Consider the following 13,292-nt stretch of genomic DNA (forward strand, 5'->3'; position numbering starts at 1 on the left):
CACTTCTGATTGGTCAGACTGATGACATGTGATTAAGCCTTCAAGAATGATTGGTGGAGAGATTTAAAGGGACGGGACTTTTCCGCAAACTGTCATAGCTGCAGGGAAATCGCGGTAACGTGATTCTTATCAAAATTTCTTTAATAGAATTAAATAAACACAAAGAAAAAGTAATTTTAAGATCTTTTATATTCCTAACTCCTCAGTGTTTTATCAGGGCCTGTTTGGATGAACAAAGAGCTGATTTCCTGGAGATGGAAAATGTTTTTAGATTAGTTAATGATTAATGAGGGCAATTTCCCACGGCACACTTGACCATCTCCCACGGCACACTAGTGTGCCGCGGCACACTGGTTGAAAAACACTGCCCTATAATATGTATAATGGACTGTCCCTCCCTTGAGCTGGAGGATGCAGGCTTTTTCCCCCTGAGCCCTTGAAGTTTGAACACAGGACTCGCAGAAAAAGTAAATTATTAGCAAAGATGAATGTGTTTATCATAGTTCAAATCCCGCATCATTTGCAGAACTTTCAAAAAGAAAAAGGAACGTGCGGTGACATGCGGTGATGAGTCATCCCCGCAGCGATCATCTAATCACCGCGGTGATAAGATGATCAGTGCGGAGATGACTCACCGCGGTGATGCGGTTATCGTCACACCAAATGAATAGTGTCTTTTATCATTCACGAGTGCCAACTGTTTGAAAATTGATCTTGGTGGAGAAATGAATAATTGCCGTTTGTGCCAGGCAGGAATTAAATGACACCAAGACTTTTATATATCGGAATAGAACTGTGACATAGACTAAAATGCCGATATCTGGGCATATTCTGCGAAAAACAGCATTGTCTTTGAAACCCCTCCAGTGGTTTGTTAAAATAATAATGATTTGAGGTTTTTATTTTTTATATTACAGTGACAGTACATGCACACATTGAATTTGCCCACAAAGAATATGATTATAATTGTCTGACAGCTCAGGGTTAATCAGAGTTAATCCAAACAATGAGATCCAAATGATCCAAATAAATGAACAATCTCTACAAAAACATGGAAAACAATGTTTTTGGTCTTATGTGCAGCATTTGTATCAAAAATGTACCTCTATTTATTAAGAATTGTTCATGTTAATATGGATCATAATAAATCAAAAAAGACTTTGCTGAACATACTAACAATACAGTCACCAAACTTTCTCACATAAGTATCACAGACTTTTACTAGTTTAAATTTAATGCACTAGTTGATAGTTGCACTGTTTTTACTTGGTCGTTCAAACTATTTCTCAAAATTGGATCGGGACATGCCTAGTCTTAATTTTCATTATACATGTCCTCCATCATGAGACAATTGCTACATAGCATGTTAAAAGCACCATTGTCACTGGAGTGGGTCTTTAAGTAGCTGTTGTTTCAGCCAGACCTACTGAGAAGAATGTCCAAGCAACTCTGTTTCACCGACTGCAGACAGAGGACAATAATGTTACATTAACAGCTTGTAGATGTGATTTCCTGATTAAAATTAGGTGAGTGATGAGTTATTGATCCAAACACAAAGAAGCTGCAAAGCTGGTATTACTGTTTGTTAAAAAAATGGTTTTCTGTGCCAGCACTGTTTATTATGCACAACCATAGACATAATTCATTTAAAAGTACTTTTATTTTATCAAGTCACGGTGGAACAAGGGTTTCAATGTGGTAGAAGTTTTCAAGAAATATTTGTTCTCATTTGCCAAAAACTGATATGTCTCATAAAAGCTCTATATGCCAATAAGGCATAATGTTTGGCCCAACCCACTGTTTATTTCTTTTAAAAGTAGGTACAATATGAGTCAGGTTAGGAAAGGTTTGTCCTTAAAGAATGGGTGTTGGAGGCAGGCAAAGTGGCAATGTTTCAGACGGGACAAATCATAAAGGCTCTTGGTCTACTGAGGTCACAGTAAATCAAAAGTGGTTCAAAGTGGAATCCGAATCTTCAGGCTACTAACATAATGTCCGATTAATCAGTCTATGATGACAGCTTTCCACTACTGAAATAAAGCAAAGGCAGAGGGAAGCTTAGTCTGATATATCAGGTCTTCTTTTTTCTTAGAACGCTGCAGTGCTGACATAATAGACACATTACACAAGACCTATAGCTTATCAACTTCAACCCTGAACACTACATCATAACAACTGTGTGTCCAGATAACTGTAGTCTCTTTCAGCAAAAGAACCAGCCCTCTTACAAAGCAAAGGTCATTCAAAACAGCTTGAGGAGGTAAATAAGCTTCAGGTTCTGATCTAAATTTCCCAACTGAATCAAGCATCCCTGAGTTGGACCCCCACTTTGCACCTGCAGGCCTTAAGGATGTACTAACATCTTGGTACCAGATACCACAGCTCACCTGCAGTGGCCTAAGGTGTCTTATAGGTCAGGACAATTTTAACACAAAAACAGGGGAATGATGTATATGGCAGACTCGTTACTCATTAGACATTTATTTTGTTTAATTTAAAGACTACAAAACACATTCAACAATTAAAAGCAAATATTCGGATGCCTACACATCATATTAACTCACAAACTGTAACATAACACAGTGTTGCTATTCGGTTTTGGTTGCCAAATATGCCATTTAGCAAGCACTGCAGATTCACAGCTTACTGTCAAATCACAAAACTATCCATTCTGTCCATCTGTGGGGCCACTCTATTTCATGCACAGCTGCATTATCTGTATCTCAGAAATGGGTGACACAAAATAGAGGCAAAGATGTCATAAATAAGAGCATAATAGATCTTTTTCACCAACCCTACGACCCAGCTGGTTTGTCAGGCACCGTGCACCAGGCCTATTAGGTCTACAGAAACAGCATGGTGACTGTTTTCTCACCCAGACTTTCAGAAACCACAAACACAAAAACACAGCTGCTAAAAGGTCTGTTTCACGGTCCAGGTATCAGAAAGGCAGTCAAACTGATAAACTCATGTCCTGAAAGGATAACAATCACAGGATGTCTCACAAAAGAATAGTTTGTTTGACTTGCTATGCAATGGCTAGAAACATTGGTATAATTGCTGAGCAGCAACATAATCCTTACTTTCCATAAAGTATGGAAGTTCAAGTGTTCCCAGCCCTTGTATTCAAAATGACTCTATAACAGGGGGGCCCACATCCAGGCCTTGAGATCCGGCGTACTGCTGGTTTTCCAGAAATCCTGCTGCTGATTTCCTGGTTCAGGTGTGTTCAGCCAATAGGGAGCTACAATAGCAGGATGGTCGGAGAACAGGTAGATACCGGCCCTCTGGGCCTGGATTTGGACACCCCTGCTCTGTAAGTACAATTTTAGGACTCTTGAGGCACTGATAACCATTGTGGAAAAGATGGATCTGTCCTCCTTCTTGAATGATTCAGAGTGAGGGGGCATAAATATTCCATTTACATTACGCTGCTACAAAACGGGGGTGTCATCCCAGTGACAGAAACACAATACAAGACATGCTGCCATGATTTTAGCATTTGCTTTTTAGCATTTAGCAGCAGTCTCATACTTTATAAACCCACATAAAATTCCTAGATTTGTTGATGTAGAGCAAGGGTCGGGAACCTTTTTGGCCAAGAGAGCCATAAACGCCACATATTTTTAATTGTAATTTTGAAAGAGCCATACAATAATGTAGTGTCTCTTTCCCACACTGATGCACGGAGACTTAACCTCTTTTAAGGTTCTTTATTCTGGTTACTGAAGACCGCAACAAACGCCGTAAAATTAATTCAGCAACTCCTCAATCTCTCCCGCTGAGACGAAAGCGCTTCTCCCAACTTTATATTCCCTCACTGCCGCGTCAGCCCTCACATTTCCCTTATTCGGCCCATAGCTGAACCCCATTGGTCCAAACTACCTAACAACAGGCTGAACGACAGAACTGAGAGCCAATCAGATCGCTGCATGATGCGTTCATTGAACTCCAGAACTTATAAAGCGGCCCAACACCCACCCAGCCCAACTCAGTCCGCAATGTGTCTAAAACTAAATGTGCAATATGTTTAAAACTAAATATACAAATGAATGTGTGAATTTGATGTAATTTCAACATTTTTAAAGTACAATAAGTCTGTGGATTATTTTTAATAACATCGTTATGCTGTTGCTAATAAATGATGAGTATTTCTCGTGGTAGTTTTGCTGATGGTTTAGTCTGGTTGATACGAGGTGAGTTTCTGCTTCATGCAGGCGTTGAGACTTTAAACGTGATCTTAGGTTAGTATGAATGTTCTGTAGATGTGAGACAGACTGCTCACATGCAGACGTGGAGCCAAACACACACTCACACGCTGCAGTGAGTGACGGGTAGCGGGTTTTATGTTTTTATAATCCCTGCGCGATTCACCTGCTGCCCCCACAACCCCTCACCCCCACCCTCTGCTTTCTTCTTCACACCTCCCGTCCCCGCAACTGAAAGAGCGCGCAGTATTAGTATTAGGCACGGCAATTCACAGGTTTCCAGCTGGTACAAACTCTGAGAAAAATTAGATAATAGTAAACTGATATGCGGTGCAGATTTTTCTCCCCAAGCACCGATACTACTGCGCGCCTCTGGCATCGCATCGCGCCCGAGAATGACTGGTCTAATGGAAAAAAAAAAGAGTATAATTAAAGATTTGTCTGCGAGCCACATGTGACCATCAAAAGAGCCATATATGGCTCGCGAGCCATAGGTTCCCGACCCCTGATGTAGAGCATAAGTGTAAAGTCAAAGAATAAACAACACATTTTTGCTGATGATTTGGAGTTCTATTGACTTGTAAGACAACCTTGAGAGCAGAAAAAGGGACATTTTAATACAACCTAGTATTGTTCCTGGCTGCTTCATTTTCAAATATATCCTAAACCAGGGGTCGGGAACCTTTTTGGCCGAGAGAGCCATAAACGCCACATATTTTTAAATGTAATTTCGAAAGAGCCATGCAATAATGTAGTGTTCCTTTCCCACACTGAGGCACGGAGACTTAACCTCTCTTAAGGTTCTTCATTCTGGTTACTGTAGACCGCAACGAACGCCGAACAATAAATTCAGCAACTCCTGAATCTCTCCCGCCGAGACGAGAGCGCGTCTCCCAACTTTATATTCACCTGCTCCCGCTCCCGCCCTCCCATTTCCCCTATTCGGCCCATAGCTGAACCCCATTGGTCCAAATTACCTAACAACAGGCTGAGCGACAGAACTGAGAGCCAATCAGATCTCTGCTTGATGCGTTCAAGAACTCTAGAACTTTTAATGCGGCCCAACAGCCACGTTAAACTAAGTCCGCGATAATATGTTTAAAAGTAAATATACAAATGAATGTGTGCATTTGATGTAATTTCAACATTTTTAAAGTACAATAAGTCTGTGGATTGTTTTTAATAACATTGTTATTCTGTAAATGATGAGTATTTCTCGTAGTAGTTTTGCTGATGGTCTAGTCTGGTTGATACGTGGTGAGTTTCTGCTTCGTTCAGGCGTTGATACTTTAAACGTGATCGTAGGTCTGAATGTTCTGTAGATGTGAGACAGACATGGAACCAAACACACACTCACACGCTGCAGTGAGTGACAGGCAGCGGGATTTACGTTTTTACAATCCCTGCGCGAATCACCTGCTGCCCCCCCCCCCCCCCCCCCCCAACCCTCTGCTTTCTTCCTCACATATCCCGTCTCCGCAACTGCGCGCTCTTTCTCAGAGACGGGAGTGCGCAGTTTTAGGCATGGCAATTCACAGGTTTCCGGCTGGTACAAACTCTGTGAAATAATAGATAATAGTAACTTATAGCGCTGGTGTAGATTTTTTCTCCAAGCACCGCTACTACTGCGCGCCTCTGGCATCGCATCGCGACCGAGAAGAACTGGTCTAATGAAAAAAAAAAGTATAATTAAAGATTTCTCTGCGAGCCACATGTGACCATCAAAAGAGCCATATATGGCTCGCGAGCCATAGGTTCCCGACCCCTGTCCTAAACCAATACTCATGCAATTTCCCCCTGGGATAAATAAAGTATTCATTTTCGGAATATATTCGATACCTGAACTTCAACAACTGGCACCATTAACAAAAATGTAAAAAACATTTCTAAATAGAACTTTGTTTGAATACAGAAGAACATTTGAAAAAAAAGCCATTGAGCATAAATCTTGTCCGAGTTTTAAAACTGTTATGAAAGAGTAGAGTACAAGACAGAAGCAGATTAGGCAAATCATTTCTTCCAGACAAGTTTTTTTTACACAGTAGACGATTATTGACCTTAGTGACATACATATCAAGTTGTGTGCATTGACTAGCCCAGTGTTTTTCAACCTTTTTTGAACACTTTATCCTTGATAATAATCCTGCAGCACACCAGCATCCAAAAATGAAAAAGGAGAAACTCTACAGTCTTTATTGATGGACGGTCCCTCTACAATGTTTGTTCTAAAAGTTGTAATAAAAGTTAAGTTAGTTTTCAGTTTTCCCCTTCAGTTTATGAACATGCAATTATATGTAACCTCATAAAAAAACAAATATATTCTTTCTAAAAATTTTGATTTATTTTTTTTCAACGTTGGTGCAAAGGCAACTGTAATGTTTGAACAATTATATGATCACAATGTGTTTGATAAATTTTACACAAAAGACCAACATTATATTGGTGTTTATTGTAGCTACAGAAAAAGTGAACCTGTTGAAGTTTTAGTAGTTTTTCTTTTGTCTTAATCAAAGATGAAGTCTTTGAAAACTTTAACAAAAATGTTTTATTTCTTTTTAGATAATTAAATGGTTTGAATTTAGTTTAATTGTGTTGCTTGGCCGCTTCACCTCAATCCTGTTTCTTAAATGTTAGTATTATTTCTTCTTAAGTTTAACACATAAAATAATCCAGACGTTATTAGAAAAGTGTTTCAGTTAGAAAGATGACTTGGACCAAACTCTGGGATGTTTGGCTGTTAATAAACACAAACCTTGAAGGAGAACTAAACTGTTGACCTCTGATTTCATCAAGAAGATTGGAAAACTGTTTGATGTGTGTTTGTTGTGGTTTCAAGACGTTTAACAGGGAAGACTTATTGTATGCTGAGACGCTGTCACTTTAACCCAATGCATCATGGGAGATGTAGTGATGGCAGACAGACTCTCTTCTCTGAGCTTCATTGTTTTGTTCACTTGTTCCACGGTCTGATACCGGATTCTGTGGAAAGCTACACCGCTAAAGACGATCTTTAGCTGGTATTTTTGTTGGAACTGAGAGACTTTACGAGCAGAATCGGAACAAGGAAGTGAAGACTTTAAGCACTTCTGATTGGTCAAACTGATGACGTGTGATTAAGCCTCCAAGAATGATTGGTGGGGACAGTAAAAGGGGCGGGACCTTTCAGAAAACAGTTAAAACTGCAGCTAAATCGCGGTACCGCCATTCTTATCAAAATGTCTTTAATAGAATCAAATAAACACAAAGAAAAAAGAATTTTACGATCTTTCATATTCCTAACTACTCAGTGTTTCCTGTGTTCAGACTTCAAAGGTTTCTGGAGGAAACCTTTCATTACTGTTCTCCTTTAATCCCTCTTCTCACACGCGCACTGTTAGAGTGTGATGAATATCACTACATGTTTGGTTTGGGAACTATTTTGTGCAGCGCAAAGTTACGTGTCTTTATCAACAAAGGCGGAGCCTCCTGCCCCGCGTTCTTCATGGGTGTGAGGCTCACGGCTACCGGAAAGGTGACAAAGTGTCTGCAGTCTGTTTATTACTCGGTAATACATAATATTCTGAGAAGATGTCTGTACCAGAGAGCACAGGTGAAACTCGCGTGCAGCTAGAGAGCGGTCCACTGCAGAAGAATCAACACGCACCCCCAACACACGTGTGTGTGCTACTTCCTCCTACACACGCATCGCGCTGACACACACACACACAGTCATTCGACAACACCTATATAGTTAGTTCATTAGTTAGATAGGTAGTAGTTAGTTGTTATTACCATGTTTGTTATTATTTGTTAATAAAGAATACTGTGCCGCCGGGGGATTTTTTCTGTTGGGGGGGGGGGGGGGTGTTGACAGCGCGCACCCTGCTGGTACATCACTGCGGTGATCAAAAATCCCACACCCTCACAGCTGTAGCTACAGGTTATATGTAAAACAAAAACAATTGGGGATTTCTGATGTGGTCTAATACCACAACATAGTGAGATAGGTTCCAGGAGTACTGATGTTCTAACAATAATCCTGTGTATTTAGACCAGAACCATGTTTGGAGAGTTATTCACATGGGCTGATGCCAATAATTTGTTGTCATATTATCATGCATGGAACATGAGAGGGACTTCATTCTACCATGATATCTACTTTTAAAGCAACTATGGAGGCTTTCATGAGGGCTTGCTTCTGCATTCTAACAGTGCATCAGCTGCTAAGCTGTCAAAACTGCATCTTTAACAGCAGCATGTCCCAGAATATCCATCTGTGAACCTATTTCTTCAGTACTAATAGCATGGAAGCAGCCACAGACTGTAGTGACAGCCAAGCCTAAAGCTGGCAGCTGTAGCACAGAGAACAATCTGTCACTAAACAGAAAGGAGTCAAATCAACAGCTGAGCCTTATACGTTTAGCATGTCGGCAACAAAAATATCAGAGGATTGTATGTGGGTGGTCAGTCTAGGCGTGCTATTGATCATTTAAAGAAGTGTTGAGTCCAGTGAGCCAGCCATCCATCCATCCATCCATCCATCCATCCATCCATCTTCCTCTGCTCATCCAAGATGCCCAGACTTCCTTCGCCCGGACCGATTCCTCCAAGTCCTCTGGGGAGACCCAGAGACCTAGTCTCTCCTGAACGCCTCCTCAGGGAGGACTAGATGCCTGAGCCACCTCAACTGGCTCCTCTGGATGTGGAGGAGCAGTGGTTCTACTCCGAGCTCTCCGCGGGTGAGTGAGCTCCTCCCCCTATCTCTAAGGGAGCGCCCAGCCATCCTACAGAGGAAGCTAAGTTCAGCCGCTGGTATTCGGGACTTTATCTAACTTGAGCATTTGATTAAGCCTGGTGTCTTTTTGACTCATAGAATATCTAAATACTTTGCTTTCTCTTAGAATCTTCTCTGTATTTTATGTCAAATTGATCAAAAAAGTGAATGCCCCAGGATCTTTGTATTTAAAGACCCACTCTGGTCGTCTTTTAATCTATTGTAAAAGTTGGCAAAATCTTATAAATATGATTATGCCATTTTTAGCCAAAATCAAAAAAGCCGTGTCCTTTTCTAAGACCCAGTTTCTGACTTTTGGTGGATAAACATCCCATCAGAGCTATCCAGCCGTACAGGTAAGATCCCGATTCCAGCTCAGACGTGGAAAACAAATTTGTCTGCAGGAGGATGGTCAGAATGGAGGAGAACAGGGAGCTTATGGACCCCCCAGCATATTTTCTATTTAACAAATACGTTTTTTTTCCTAACTGCATTTTCTGTCGACCTGAGCTTCATTTTCTATACGTCTTCCACCATCAGAAAAATGCAAGAAGAAGGTTAAAACCAACAAAAATACCATTTTAATCTGAGTGAGTCTTTAAAAAATGAAGAAATGTCTCATCGTCAGGCTCCTGCATCTATGTTCTGGTTTTGAAGGTTTCAGACTAAATAAGAATTGTGTCAATGCAAAGAGAGACAGGACTGAGTTTTTAGAACTACTAAAGCACCAAATCCTATGTTTTAATCATTATGGCACTTTTTAGTCTCTTTTGAATTGTCCTAAGGGTAGCGATAAAATACAATGCCATCTTTGATAAATTGAGCTGTCTGCAAGATAAGTACCTGCAAAACTAACAAAATGATTGTGGCGGAGCACAAAAAGAGTTCTTATCACGCAGAGAGACCAGACTTGTCCCCACATGGCAGGCACTGCCGAGAGAGGAAGTGAGAAAGCAGAGGAAGTATTTGAGTCTGCGAGCGCGGAAGCTGAATAACCTCAGAGTATCACCTGTGAAAAAAGGAGCAGCATGTGGATACAACAGATCTGTGACTAAGAGGGGCTTACAAAGAAAACATTTCAATCTGGTTGGTGTAAGCGCCCTCTGAGCAAATGAGTGTTTTGCTTTTCCTGTTACAGGTAAATCCGTCAAAATGCAAAGATGCTGCTGTTCCACCTCAGGGCTCTCCAACATTAACAGTTTTATACCATTTTGTCATTGTGATACTTTAAATAGATTTTCAAAACCTTAATGTTTGATGTATGATTCATACTCAATAGAAACAGCAGGACTAAAGAAAATACAGGGGAGTTGATAAGGCAGTCTCTGAGGTTATAGGATTTAACCTGCAAGCCTTTGGCGACCAATCCAAATGTCGTCTGACCGAGGATTCCCTGGCTAAAACACATCTGAGGCAGCAGACTTTAATAAATCAGAGCACGTCAAACAATCAGCACCCACTGATGCGTGAGCGCGTTATTTAAAGCCTGCACACGGCTGCCGTAGAAAGCGAGCTATAATCACAGATTTGAGCCTTGATCTCTCTTTTCTTATGGTGTGTTAGTGGGCTTATTGCAGAATCTGCCGTGCATAATGTTGTCCTAACAGCGCAGAGGTGCTCATATCACTTCAGCGATAGCAGTCTCAGTTGCAGGCCTTCCTTTCATGGCGTTCCTGAGAAGTTGGGCAATAACTGGAGCTTGCCGCAGAGCAGACTTCTGTTTGGGATGCAGTGATGTAATGCTTCATTTCCTCTACCATTCACACCGAGGGCTCTGCTCTCCTGCAGGACATTTCCACACAAGCACACACATACAGGTGCAACACAAAAGAACTACATTTATGTAACACACTGCAACGTCAATGTGTCTTATTTATGGCCAAACCTTCATAAAATAAATGACTGTTTCTTTTTGAACACTAAAAATGAGGTTTCAGTTGAGGTCACCTGCCCTCTGGCACATTACCAAACTAAATGGAAATGTTGCAGTTTTAAACTAAAGACTCTGTTTATAGCATTTCTCGCCCATTTTCAAACAATATTTTATACTGCAAACATTAAGTAAAAAATACTGATGTATTCGGCGTCAATGCCCTAGAATATGGCGAGTTTCATTCACAGCAAAGAGGGGTTTCCCTGCTCCAACAGAGCGCTGTTTACTTCAGCAGACATGTTTCCGGTGTGGTGCTGTTCTCTCACAAACACGTCACTTTATCGACTTCTCACCCAAAAGAATTGCTAATAGTGTATGCCGAATTCAAGTGTATACCCTCAAAGTTTTAAATAGAGTTTAATTTTTGAAGAAAACCACGGGATACACTATGTAAGCCAAAAAAGAAGTAAAAACGGCCAATGTCCAGGTGGAGTCCGGAACAGCGGACGGACGGACGGACGGACGGACGGACGGAGAGTTAGTGGTGTTCGCGTGGATGTCAGACACGGAGCACATGACAGCTGACAGTGACAGTTTGGGGAAAGTCATTCTTACAAAAAATAAAACTATTCCGTTTGATGCAGCCCAAATGAAGTCTACAAAGGGGGAGCGAAAAACGCGCCTTTCCTTCCACAAAGCTAAACAAGAAGTGGAGGTGGGAAAACGTGTTTACTATCGTTTGTTGAGAACCGCGCGCGCTCCCGCGCGTCCGCACGTTTTCAAACCACAACAACAACGCCGCTTAAACTTCAGCTGTGCGTGTCTTTGCGTGGCTTAGTGGAGGGCGTTGAGTGTGAACTGCTGTCTCTTACCCGTCGTCTTTGGTTGGTCTGTCTGTGTCAAATACATCCACGACGCTGCCCCGGACGGACGGACGCAGTCAGTCTTCTCCTTCCTTCCTTCAGCACCGCTCGGTGGTCCTCACCGCCATGGACTCTGACTGACTGACTGACGCTTGCTGGGTTCGCCCTGGTCCGAGCCGCGTCGACCACCGGAGGGGCGAAACGGGGCAGAAAAGTCAAAAACAGCAGCGTGTGTTCGTGCTTCCTGATTTGGAGGTAGAGCGGGGATGATGTTTGCGAGGGGTGGGGCGGAATGCAGTTTCAGTGCTTTCAGAGCACGCCCGTGCACGTCCGTGCACGTTTACTGCCTCATGATGAACCGAACACAGGAAATAAACACAGCGCGTCACACTTGAGAAGTGCAGGCCAATGCCTTGCTCATGGGTTCAAAGGTTACTGATTTTCAATGTCCTCTCTCACACCTTTCTTGGAAACTTGCTGTTGGAGCATGAAGGTCATAAATCTAACACTTGTGTCTATATAAACTACTTCAAAAATTACTTTTTACTCCACTGAAAATCCTAATTTGGTGTTTTAACATGTTCTTGTAGCTCTTTTTTTTGTCATTTTGGAGAACATATGTGAAGGAAATTAAGCTTAAAACTAGAAGGAGCTGCATGTCCAGAAGAAAATGCAGCGTTGAATGCTGCACTGCTGAATGAATATGAAACTTAAAGGGTAATAATTGGCAATAAATAAATAAATGATCAAAGTTGAGCATAAATTAAGTGAAAACAGCACAATACCAAAAAATAGATGTAGTGAAAAATGCCAGAGCCGGGTATCGAACCAGCGAGCTTCTGCACCAAGGATTTTAATGGAGGCAGAAATCCTGGAATATCTGGAAAAGTTCAAGGATGTGAAGGACCAAAAGTCAGAGCTGGAAAAAGCTGAAAGAGCTGAACATTTGTATAGTTGAATGGTTAAAATATCTGGGAATTGTAGAAGTTAAGTTGCAAAAAATGCCAGGAGATACTATAATAAAGAAAGAGAAACAGAAAAACAATGGGTTGAATACTTTATAGCAGGGGTGTCAGACTCATTTTCACCGAGGGCCACATCAGCATAGTGACTGTCCTCAAAGGGGTCAGATATAAATTATACATGTAACTAAATGTAATGACAAATTGATGTAACCACTCCTTTTTGTTAAATAACTCATTTATTTATTTATTACAGTTGCATAGAAAACATATGTTTTCTTGTTACTCTAGCAAAAATCCTTTTAGATTTTGTCCGCTTATTAAAACCCACAATCAAACTGTCCAAGTGAATGAAGAAAAATAACAAAAACTGAGCTAGAAAGAACACGTATCACACGTGTTACATTTTACAAAAAAAGGCCTTGCATCCAACTGATGGTTTGATGACAACAATTTCTCTGCATTCACACATAAGACCTGCAAACACGGAATAATTAAAACTGCAGCTACACATAAATAATATGTAATCAACAACAAAAAAAAATTTAATATATTAAAAACGTTTATGATTTCGTGGGACACATAAAATGACATGGCGGGCCACATTTGGCCCCCGGGCCTTGAGTTTGACAC

At 41.2% G+C, this 13,292-nt stretch overlaps 1 protein-coding gene across 1 annotated transcript in view; it reads right to left on the minus strand.

Annotated features, from left to right (window-relative positions):
* The window catches only part of LOC101174169 (myelin basic protein), a 95,927-nt gene extending 83,848 nt beyond the window's left edge, over positions 1-12,079 (minus strand). The window contains exon 1 of the mRNA XM_023964330.2: positions 11,707-12,079. Within this exon, the coding sequence (XP_023820098.1) occupies positions 11,707-11,743 (37 nt within the window). The 5' untranslated portion in view covers positions 11,744-12,079. The remainder of the gene's footprint in view (positions 1-11,706) is intronic.
* Between the last annotated feature and the right edge of the window lie 1,213 nt (positions 12,080-13,292).

Source organism: Oryzias latipes, chromosome 16 (genome assembly GCF_053564925.1).
Source record: "Oryzias latipes strain Hd-rR chromosome 16, Olatipes_Hd-rR_3.1".
NCBI classification, from domain to species: domain Eukaryota; kingdom Metazoa; phylum Chordata; class Actinopteri; order Beloniformes; family Adrianichthyidae; genus Oryzias; species Oryzias latipes.